The sequence below is a fragment of the Garra rufa genome, chromosome 23 (assembly GCF_049309525.1).
Source record: "Garra rufa chromosome 23, GarRuf1.0, whole genome shotgun sequence".
NCBI lineage: Eukaryota > Metazoa > Chordata > Actinopteri > Cypriniformes > Cyprinidae > Garra > Garra rufa.
This window is the reverse complement of record NC_133383.1, coordinates 35,893,470-35,906,133: the sequence shown is the minus strand read 5'-3', so window position 1 is coordinate 35,906,133 and position 12,664 is coordinate 35,893,470. Positions and strand designations below refer to the sequence as shown.

Below are 12,664 nucleotides of genomic sequence, written 5' to 3'. Positions count from 1 at the left end.
GACTAAAGAGAAGAAACAGCTGAACTATGACACACACGATCCATGTGCGACAAATGGCACATTGGGGTCAGACATAACACTGGGTCAACAAATGGTGCGTGTTTGGGCGAGACTAACCGTGTGTGTGACTGATGCCATTTTACTTGCATTTTTTGGTGGCACAGATGTTATATACTTTACACCTTAGTGGCCATATTCTGTAAATGTGAATCTTCATGACCATTTAGTTTTTTTTGCACCTTTTAAAACCAAACTACATAAGTATGCATAGGATTGGGTGATAAGGCCAAAAATATGATCATGATATTTTCTCAATATCATACAATATTTATCAGGAAATTTATATACCATAGGGAAGGAAATGCTTTCCACATGTTTGTTAGACCTTAAAAATCTATGTAAACAACAACTTTGTTAACAAATAAATTTGTGTTTAATCGCTACCATATAATAATAATTTAGGGCCCTATATTTTGTTTTCCATTTTTTTGTGTGTTTTATTATGTTATTCCAATTTTATCATCAAATATTGTGTCTAAAGATTAGAGTTGATAAAACTCAATTTTTACATTTGAAATGTAATCAAATGTAAACAATATAATTTAAGGCAAACCATTTGCACTTTGTCTGTCTAAATATATAAACTTATCTATGAATGGAAACAAAAACTACTAAATTATTATAGTATACAATAGTAATCTACAGTTGAGGTCAAAAGTTTTAATATAACTAGGATAATCTGCAAAATGTTAATTATTTTACCAAAATAAGAGGGATCATACAAAATGCATGTTATTTTTTATTTAGTACTGACTTTTATAATACATTTAACACAAAAGACATTTAAATTTTGTCCACAAGAGAACACAATAGTTGAATTTATAAAAATGACCATGTTCAAAAGTTTACATACACTTGATTCATAATACTGTTTTGTTACCTGAATGATCCACAGCTGTGTTTTGTTTAGTGATAGTTGTTCATGAGTCCCTTGTTTGACCTGAACAGTTAAATGGCCTGCTGTTCTTCAGAAAAATGCTTCAGGTCCCACAAATTCCTTTTTTTTTTTTTTTTTTAGCATTTTTGTGTATTTGAGCCCTTTCCAACAATGACTGTGTGATTTTGAGATCCATCTTTTCACACTGAGGGCAACTGAGGGACTCATATGCAACTATTACAGAAGGTTCAAAAACTCACTGATGCTCCAGAAGGAAAAAATTATGCATTAAGAGTCAGGGGGTGAAAACTTTTGAGAATGCCTATTTTGCCTAAATATATTTTTCTATTAGTACTGTCCTTCAGAAGTTACTGAAGATACTTACATGTTTCCCAAAAGACAGTACCCTGATCTTCAAATTCAAAAAGTTTTCACTCCCTGGCTCTTAATGCATTGTTTTTCCTTCTGAACCTTCTGGAATAGTTGCCTCAGTTGTCCTCAGTGTGAAAAGATTGATTTCAAAATCATACAGTCATTGTTCGAAAGGGTTTAAATACACAAAAATGCTAAAATAAAAACAGCATTTGTGGGATCTGAACAATTTTTCTGAAGAACAGCAGGCAGTTTAACTGGTTCAGGGCAAACAAGAGACTCATGAACAACTATCACTAAACAAAAACACAGCTGTGGATCATTCATGTAATGACACAGTATTAAGAATCAAGCGTATATAAACGTTTGAACGGGGTAATTTTTATAAATTCAACTATTTTCTCATTTGTAAATGTGAAATATCTTATTCAGCTCATGCATTTTGCATAATTCCTTTTATTTTAGTCAAATAATTAACTAGAGGTCGACCGATGTATCGGTTTTGCCGATTAATCGGCACAGATAGTTCATTGGCGGAACTATCGGTTATCGGCAAAAATCCTTGCCGATAGTCATAGAGCATGAGAGGTTAAGTCTGACACCAATGCTTAATGTCAGGATTGTTACCATATATTTGTATTGGTTTATATCCAGCTGGTCATATTGCTAGACAGCAAAGTTGCAGATTTAAAGACGTGACGTGAGAAAGTAAACTGTGTTCATTTAGCCGTCAGAAATCCTGCTGCGCCACGGCGCACCATTCATAGTTTTACATTACATCACATCATATCTGTCCCAATTCGTTGTAAATGTTCATAAAGACTTGACCCTGGGCTGGAAGATTGAGTGTTGTGCATATAAGCGAAACATTTGTATTTTGTAGCTCTAATAAAGTCTGTATGCTTCATATAGAGCTATAATTTATGTTTTAGCCTTTTCTTCAGGCCGCGGAAGCATGGTAGTTACGCACTTTATTTCACAATGCCAGTTTTCCTTGTTTTTTATAACTGATCAACAAAAACACATTTAAAATTAACAAAAATTATACAAAAAGAAATTCGTTTAAGAAGGGATTTTCCACAAATAAAAACGTACGAAGCAATGTTGTTTTCGTCAACGATGACGATGACGAAATCATTTCGTTGACTCCACTTTTTTCCATGACGATAACGAGATAAAAATGGCTCGTTGATGACTACAACATGACGAGACGTGTGCGAGTTTGTTGACGAGACGAGAATAGACGAAAATGTTAGTGGGTGGTCCGTCAGACATTTAAAACGCATGACATTTCTGCTTATTGTGCATGCCAATTAAATCCTAGTATCTGCCGCTATGGCAAGCCGTTTTAGCATTAAATACTCTTTGCCATACTAGTATGGCAAGCCGTTTCAGCATTCCATCCTTGTTTGTCTTTTATGTTTTAAAACATTCCTTCATTATTGTAATTATTGGTGAAAATAGTCGATCCGGAAGCTCACATTGTGTTGAACTATAGATCTGCTATTTTCAGAACTTACAAGTGACACTACCCAACAGCAAAATACTTAACTGACCTACATTAATTTGTTAAAAGACTACTTTTTCCCCTTTTTTTGACTAAAACTAGACTAAAACCTTTTTGACTTTGTCGACTAAAACCTTTTTGACTTTGTCGACTAAAATTGGACTAAAACTATCACACATAGAAGTGACTAAAATTTGACTAAAACTAATAACCATTTTAGTCCAAAAGACTAAGACTAAATCTAAGATGGTTGTCAAAAACAACACTGGTACGAAGTGGTCAAAAAAATTGTGTCTGACCCTCTCCAATTCTCCCGGGTTATTGCCGTCCAATTCATACCACGTCCTTTATGACATTTACAAATTACACAAACTTTTTTTGTAAAAACATATTGAACTGAAACAAAACATAAACAAATAATATTTAAACAATGTAAAACAGAAAAAAAATATTAAATGGCTACAACAACAATATATATTGCTCCTTTTCTTTTCGTTTGATCTGTTCTTTAAACTAATCTTTGCTGCTTTTTTGATCATTCTTTAAGTAAACATTTGCCCGTTTGGTGATTAAATAATCAGTTTTAGACTTCCCCTTGAACTACACACGACGCCTCCTGTGTGTGTATGTGATACCTGCGAGTCCTTTTGCCTGGTTTCATTAAGGTTGGGTGAAAAATGGATTCTCAGATGCATCGCGATCCTCTCTTCAACGAGCTTGTGTTTTACCACGCATATGGCACGTGCAGTAAACGGTAAAACTGTTTGCACTGCAAACCAGAGTTCATAAGATAATACATTAAAGTAATATGATAAGACACACCAATTCCTCATATCAAATAGCTAAATAAGCTGTTTTGTTATTACAGATGATGACAGCTAGATGTGGATGAAATCCAAAACCAGACCCATAAAATTTGCAAAAGGTGGATTGCACTGAATCTATGGTATGTAATGTATGGTACTTATTTGCACGTATTATTCAATGAACATGCCACGCATGTCACAAGTCTCAAATAGAAGCTGGACCTTTGAATAACCTCATTCCTTGCATTCATAACCATTTCAAGCCAAACACTACAGGCTTTTTGGGCCCATAACAGTCATAACACATTGACTTCTCTCACATTACATTGCGGCCACATTTTCAACATGTGCATGACGACATTTTGGCCTTACGTTTTCCTGGAAGACAAAGCAGCTGAGAAGCGCGGTGGCCTGCTCCGCCGTCAGGTCGTTGAACAGCCCATTAAACACCATCTCTGTCAGCAACAGCTCATCTGCACTGTAAACATGCAAGAACACCACAGCATGGTTTAGAAACGAGCCCGAGTGTTGAAAAGAAGCTGTTTGAGAGTCAAATTTTGGTTTGTTTGATTTTAATGGATGTCTGATAACTAGAATTATTTAGAACAAGGACTTGAGGTGTGAGAACAAAATATAAGTGTAAGTATTTTTGTTTTTTGGTAACCAACCTGCTGATTTCACAGGCCACACGGCCTTTCACCTCAATGACATCAGAGGAAGTGGCGAATCCCAAGCGCCGCAGCACACGCTTTCTGCACTTCAGCTCGTCCATCTGCAGCACGGTACGTGCTTTCTTTAGCTCGCGCTTCGCCGCTTTAATGTCGCCTGCAATCTGAAATACAAGCACAATCGACCGTGAGAAAAGACGCACTTCCAGTTTTAAATGTGCGATTTAATACATCGGATGTATTTTTTTTATAGAGATTGCCACTATCAGTCTAAAGTGCACAAAACATGGGCAAAAATTAGTTTAACTTAGGAATAACTAACAGCCAAGTCATGTGACTTAGTTCAATGTATTTCGGTAGACAGAAGAATACTGTTATTTACTCAAGTTCATTTATTCCTGTCATTTAGAGTGGATTCATGTAAAATTACTACTCTTTCTTTGAAAGAAAAAAGTTAACTAGTCTTATTACTGTATAACGTCACCAGCCATTCCATTTTGGGTGTTTATGGAGGCGACGATGACAAACAGGAAGCTTTTCGAAAACACTCGACACATTTGTCATTAGTATTTAGTACTGTTATTTTAGTATTATTATTTATATAGAATTGCAGTATTTAATATTTTAAATGTGACCCTGGACCACAAAACCAGCCTTCTGTAGCATGGTAATTTTTGTAGCAATAGCCAAGAAGAGATGGGTCTAAAAATTATCGATCTCAAAACGTAAATCTTGATTAGTAATATGCATGGCTTACAACTTTATTTGGACAACTTTAAAAGCAATTTCTCGATATTTAGATTTTTTTTGCACTCTCAAATTCCAGATTTTCAAATAGTTGTATCTCAGCCAAATATTGTCCTATCCTAACAAAACATTTTTTTTTTACATTATTTTGTTTACAATTTATATTATATTAGTTTGTCTATTAAAAAAAAATAAAAAATCAGTTTAGCTTCATTTTATTTAGGTTTTAGTAGTTTTAGTATTTCAACTTAAACAAATGGAATGAAAACAGTGCCTTGGATTTTTTTCAGCTAATAATTTTTATTTCAGGTTAATTTTGAATAACAAAATGATTTTTAATAGTTTTAATAAACTCAAATTTCACTTGATCCCAAGATTACATACTTGTCAAAAGTTATAAAACCTGTATTAAATGGTAGTCTTTAAAGCTACTTAAAGAATTTGTTTACAAGATGTTCATGTCTTTTTTTGTAGTCAAAAAAATACGATTTTTGAGGAAAACATCTAGGGATTTTTCTCCATATAGTGGATTTCAATGGGAGCCAATGGGTTGAAGGTCCAAATTGCAGTTTCAAAGGGCTCTGAACGATCCCAGCTGAGGAATAAGTGTCTTATCTAGCGAAACGTTTCTTAAAAAAAAAAAAAAAAAGTATATACTTATAAACTACAAATGCTCATCTTGCACTAGCTCTGCATCCACAACTTCACGCATTGCGTAATCACATTGCAAAGGTCACGCGTGAGCTAGGCAGAAGTACCAACCCAGTGTTTACAAAGTGAACGCGCAACGAAAGTCAAACGCCCTTTACAGAAAAAAGGTAAAACAATTTCAGAAGTGAATAATCCTTTAACAATCCTATTACCACTATTTTTTCATTCCTTTAACTAATGACAATATTTAGAATGACACCACTGACCTGTAATGAGATGGGATTACATATCTGACTAAATTATGTGCAAATTAGCTAACTAATGTTAAATAATTAGCTACCTTTCACTAAAAGAAAGAACCCAAATCAGCCCAGACAGCTGGTATCAGTTGAGAAACTAAGGTTAATGGTGTTGGCTCGCTACGCTGCAGCTGATTCACCCCTTACAAGACTCACTGTCTGAGAGTCTCTAATGCCATTATCCACTTTTAGGCTTATCTGGGATCCTTCTAAAGTGATTCAGAGACAGACTGAAAACAGGACACTGAGAAGAAGCCGAATTGTTTTTAAGTGAAAAGGGCAAGAATCTCTCACTCCTCCAGAAACCACATCCAACTGTCAACAATACAAAATTATTGAAAGCTGAAGTATGCTGTAGTGTGCATTACTAAAGCTAATGTGTGGTCTAAATGCCATGACCTACATTCACGCCTACAACTAGGGCATGAGCTCAATGAACAAGGGTAGCTCACAATAAGCCAGAAAATATGTTTGTGTCCTAGAAGAGACTCAAATGCATTTAAATGACCAAAAACACAGTTTTATAAGCTAAATATAAATCTTTTATTTTAATCTACATTTTAAATAAATGTAATTACATTCTGAATATTAAGTATATAATCCAGTCATTAAATATATTACAGATAGAGCAAATTATTTTAAACATCAAAACAAGAAAACAAAAATAATACATTACATAATAATTAAGCAATATTGTTTTAAATATTTAAGCAAAAATTTTGCAATATTTAAGTATTAGGACTAACAATACATATTATATATTACAATATATGATATAATATGTGACCCTGGACCACAAAACCAGTCTTAAGTCGCTGGGGTATATTTGTAGCAATAGCCAAAAATACATTGCATGGGTCAAAATTTTTTATTTTTCTTTTATGCCAAAAATCATTAAGAAATTAAGTAAAGTTCATGTTCCATGAAGATTTTTTGTACAATTCCTACTGTAAACATATCAAAATGTAATTTTTGATTTGTAATATGCATTGTTAAGAACCTAATTTGGACAACTTTAAAGGTGATTTTCTCAGTCTTTTTGATTTTTTTTGCATCCTCAGATTTCTGATTTCAAATAGATGTATCTCAGCCAAATATTGTCCTATCCTAACAAACCATACATCAATAGAAAGCTTATTTATTGAGCTTTCATATGATGTATAAATCCCAGTTTTGTCAAATTTAACCTTATGACTGGTTTTGTGGTCCAGGGTCACATATATCATGCATGTATAGTAAAAAATTTGTATAATTTTATATAAATTAAGTAGCATTAAGTATACTTATAAATTCATTAGCATTATATTAATATTAAAAACAATTTTACATAAAATAAATATTTTTGTAAATTTTATATAAAAAAAAAAACACCAAAATGTGATTTATTTAAAAAAAATATAAGTATACTATATTACAAGTATATTATAAATAAAACAAAAATAGTACATATTTTAAGCATTACAGTATTTTTAATATTAAAGATTCACATTATGTAAAAATAATACAATTAAATTTAATATTTTAAAGACTATTGTATAGCACTTATGTGGCCGTTGTTAAAAAGTTCTGGGGTGTACTGGGGCGTTACTCTCTGCAGATCTTTATAGAACAGTCTAATCTGGTTTGGAGAGGTATGCCAAGTCCCAGACACGCAACAAATATAACCCATGCATGACGCCTGCAGGGACTGTGTTAAAACAAAAACACTCATCCCCTTAATACCAACGGTACACAATGTGAGCGACTATGGGGCCGTATGGTTGTTTGCGATCCGATTTGAGCACCTATTCACCCTGCACTAATGTCAGTTTCCCGCTTTTGTTTAGTTCTGGTGGACCTTCAAGATTTCAGCCGCAGGAAATGACACCCACCCCTTAAACAATAGAGCCATATTTTAAGTGACATTTGCAACTCGTGAGTTGACCAAAAAAAGTTGCATCTATGAAAAGACATAACATTATCAATCCCGCCGTATAGCGGACTCACCAGTGCTTTCTTCTCACACAGAGTGTAAACGGCCTCCAGGTTGGGGTCGCTGTGCAGGGGGTGTGTGTACATCCTGTGCTCGAACGCCTCCACCTTCTGAATGACCTTCTTCAGCGCTGGATCCTTGATTCCCATGTCGTCTATGGGATCTAGCAGAGGAATGTTATCTGGGAAACGTTTCTGCACCTCCTGGGAAGCACAAACAGAAGCAGTCATGTGCTTTTATCTTTAAAACCTCTGAAATCATTATAATGTCCTCATTCAACACCTTCCATTAGGAGAACGGTTGAGATGTTCCAACAGGGAACAAAAAGTCACACGGCCGCTCCTAGAGATTAGTGTTCGCAACTAACCGGGATCCATCCAGTGAAGTGTGAAGGAAGTGTGAGAGTGTGTATGGAATGTTCTAGAATTACAAGATTAAGCAATTTGTTACACTATGCATGGAATAACAGCACAGATGTAGCCTAGGGTGTGTTCACACTTGTAGTTCAGGTTCGTTGCGTTCACACTGACATTTTTGACAGTGAACCTAAAGAACCTAAATGCATAGTGATACGTTCACATCCTGATTGATCGGGTTGAACAACGTATATTTCGTGATTAGCTGCAATTCGGAATTATTTCCATTTGCTTTAAAGACCTGCCGGTTTAATAGCGTTATTTCATCCGCGGTGTTGTGGCATGTGCTTCAAATGCTAAAAGCCTGTCAAACTGTACCTGATTACTGGACTAAGTTATCTTTATCATCTGATTCTCTAATACTGTCAAAAACTCACAAGGGTTACATATAAACACAGTTGGTTAAGTCTAAAGTGAAAGTAAACAGTTGAGCAAAAAAGGAGGCATGCCTGTAGATATTAGATGAGCGCAGCTCTTAAAGCGTGAGAACTAAACATGCTGCCGATTGGTATTAAAGGGACAGTTCACCCAAAATGTTGTCCCAACCTCTATTAATTTTTTTCCTGTGCTAAACACAAAAGATATTTTGGAGAATGTGGATAACAGTAGCTAGTCCCCACTGACTTTGATAGTGGGGGGAAAAAGTAAGCTTTATGTTCAACATGTTTTATGTTTAAAAGAAACTCGAGAGTGAGTATATGACAGAATTGTCATTTTTGGGTAATGGTAGGTTAATAAAACAAAACAGGGAAGAAAAAAAAACAAAACAAAAAAAAAAAAATCACTCACTGCTCTTGACTATAGAACTTCAATACTGTTGCTTTAATAAGAGTCAATCTATAATGTATGTATATAGTGTTTTATTTTTATATTTGTTAATTCAATTTCCTAAATGCTACTGCTAAATACTCCTACTGTACTTGAAAATTAAAGCACTGTGTTTTATTTGTATATTATGTGTATTATTAACATTTAGCATGTATCTTTGTTCTTATTTTTTAATAGCAGAGATAAAATAAAAGCGAAGATTTTTTATCTTCGCCAACTTTGGCCTACACATCTGCCTCAGAAAAAAATCTAAATTCAAAGAGAAAATGTTTTTTATGCCCCACTGACAGATATTTGTTTTTGTTTTAAGCACTCACTTAAATTTATAGATATATATTTAAATTTATAGATAACTCTGTTATTTGTGACCCTGGACCGCAAAACCAGTCCTGAGTAGCGGGTTTATTTGTAGCATTAGCCAACAATGCTTTGTAAGGGTGAAAAAAAATGATTGATTATCGATCTTTAAACCAAAATTTATTAGGATATTAAGGATTAAACTTAAACTTAATTTTTGACATTTTCATTTTGACAACTTTAAAAGGGGATTTTCTCAACATTTAGATTTTTTGCACCCTCAGATTTTTAAATAGTTGTATTTCAGCGAAATATTGCCCTATCCCAACAAACCATACATCAATGGAAAGCTTGCTTATTCAGCTTTACTAAAACCATTATGACTGGTTTTGTGGTCCAGGGTCACATTTGGTTTAGGTATGTGTCTTATAATATGTTTTTTTTGTGCAGTGCATGCAACATTTAATACCACGACTATGAGTTCAAACGTTCTTCTCCAATTTAAGACATTTTTAGGCCTTATTTTTTTAGGCCTTAATTTGTCTAAGAGCAAATTAAGACTTTGTAGTCTGCAGAAACCACAATTTTTGCCAACTAACAATTAGGTAAGGGGTAATGAGTCTTATATAGCTCTTTAGTTTAGACTAGACTAGTTAGATCAATCTACATCTTTATGTAACTGACTGGGGAGGGAAAAAAACAAGTTACAAACAGTCTTAAAGGAAAAAAATTGATGACTAACATGTAAGACTAGTTATAGCTTGTTATGCAACCAGGCACCAGCCTTTTTTTTTGTCAAGTTTTGATGGACTTTAATAGTCTAGTTTCAGTCAATGAACTTTTAGTCATATTGCATAATAGTTAAGCTATAATCCTGAGCAAAATAATTATCACAATCATGAACGTTGTCATTCAAGAAATTATTGCATATTAATGCATAATGAGCACATATGAAGAGCATGTCAACTTCTGATTTATTAAATAATAAATATATAAATGCACATTCTTCACATTATTAAAACTGGAAAAACTAATATAATTACTTGCAAATTATACTATTAAAAAACAAACAAAAAGAATCTTTATATTGTGGCACAGAGGTTGCATAAGAACATTTAATTAGCAACCATAATGGCAAACAATATAATCAAGATGTTTGGACTTATTACAGTTTGTCACTGAGAAGGTTTGGCAGCAGATTTACACAAAAGACAAGCTGTGTGAGGGAACACAGACTAATATACATTAGGGCAAAATATCTTTATTTTATATTATTAGTGATCTGCATTTTATATACTAAATAAATGCAGATCACTAAACTTGCCAGGTTGTGAAGACAAATATTGGGCAGGTGATGATTTTTTTTTTAATTGACTCGTGTAAGTTTAAAAACATTAAAAGATTCTTTTTTTAATAACTAGTGCAAATAGTACGTCCCACTGTGTGTGTGTGTGTGTGTGTGTGTGTGTGTGTGTGTGTGTGTGTGCATATGTGCTGACCTGGATGGATTTGAGCATGCTCTGTCGGTTGTCGTATGACCGCAGGTCTTTGGGGATGAAGAGGCGCACAGAGCTAATGGAGGTGATGAGATGTAGAATCACAGGAACAACCTGATAGACAAACAGACAGTTCTGATTGGACGAACCTCTTTTGGCTGCCTCTGCATGAAGAGTTTGACGCCATGGCCATATACGACCAAAACCGCAGCGAGAAGCTGGAGGGTCAATCTAAACACATTCAGCAGGACCGGCGTTGACATAAAGCAGAGTTTACAAGCCCACAGAGATGAAGAAAAACAAGAGCCATCAGCTAAAGCCATCCAGCCACAAACCACCGGAGCTTCAGCTAAATCGCTTAACATTTGAGGAAAGAGGTCACCAGAGGAAAACAATGACAAAAACACTGCAATCACAGCTGGAACAAGGTGCTTTTTGATTTTTATGTTTTGTGACACAGATGACAAATTATAGTAGATTATGTTTTAAAAAGGCAATGAGCATCTGTATTTGGAGCTCTAGCCAATTGAAACCAGATCAAAATCCACCTGGCTGAGGCCGAGATCCCATGTTCCACAGAATTTTATATATTTTATAATATTGATCTATGGAAGCCAATTTCTGCCACTGAATAAAACATTTTAAAAAGTAATTGTGACTTTTTATGTCAGAAATCTGACTTCTTTCTTGCAATAGCGAGTTTACATCTTGAAATTATTTTTTTTCCTCAGAATTGTAAGATGCAACTCAAAATTGGGTGATATAAAGTTGCGATTGCATATCATGAATAGGGATGCAACGATACCATTTTTTCAAAACCGATCCGATACCAAAAATTCTGAGTATCGGCCGATACCAGGCCGATATCAGTTGGGGTATTTTACCTTCAAAACTAAAGAATGTATACAATTCACTTTGTCATTAAGATTTATTTGTTTTAGGTAAAGAAAGAAATACCAAATCTGCTTGCACATTGTTGGATAAAAAAAAGGGTGAAAAAAGAGATACATGCATGAGTGTAATCAAATTTATAAATTCATATTAAGATTAATGTTTTAAAAATAACATTTTGACAACAGAAATATTACAGATATAAATAACTGAACATGTCTTTTAGTGGTTCCTGTGTGGTTTCTACATAAAATCTTAGCTGGTGGGTTTCTGGGTCACGTTCGCTATGATATTCCCAGTGTCCGTCACTCACCTGCATCTCGCCCTTTTCTCCTGGGCCTGCGGGTTTGGCTGCCTCCGTGGCTGCGTTCTTCACACTCTCTTTGCTGCAGTGGAGCAGAACCTCCACCACAATCATCGGGTCAACATTAGCACCTCCAGCCTACAACAACACAGACATTAAATTTAGTTTCTTAACCAAAAACAATGTAGTTCTTCACAAGATGTCCATTTTATGACATTTACAGATGCAGTAGTTTAGTTTTTTTGCAGCTGGCCATTTAAGAACCAAGCATTGATGTATTCATGTCATCATGACTGATGTCAGAAAGGTGCAAAGGTTCAGAATGAGTCATTTTTGCAGCTTACAATTTATTTTTTCCTCATTTGGCTTGAGTTCCCAGTCACAGTGTTTATATAGGAACATCCGTTTCATAAGATCAAGTCAAATTTGACTCCTCGCGATATATGACCTCTTATAATAAGCACTTTAAGCAC

The 12,664-nt window shown here is 34.5% G+C and overlaps 1 protein-coding gene across 1 annotated transcript in view; it reads right to left on the bottom strand.

The window, feature by feature from the left end:
- mtrex (Mtr4 exosome RNA helicase) overlaps positions 1 to 12,664 on the bottom strand; it is a 44,753-nt gene that overhangs the window by 6,366 nt on the left and 25,723 nt on the right. Inside the window, exons 19-23 of the mRNA XM_073829049.1 lie at positions 12,201 to 12,329; positions 11,000 to 11,110; positions 7,974 to 8,162; positions 4,291 to 4,454; positions 3,995 to 4,100 (exon numbers count right to left, since the gene is read on the bottom strand). Of these exons, the coding sequence (XP_073685150.1) occupies positions 3,995 to 4,100; positions 4,291 to 4,454; positions 7,974 to 8,162; positions 11,000 to 11,110; positions 12,201 to 12,329 (699 nt within the window). The remainder of the gene's footprint in view (positions 1 to 3,994; positions 4,101 to 4,290; positions 4,455 to 7,973; positions 8,163 to 10,999; positions 11,111 to 12,200; positions 12,330 to 12,664) is intronic.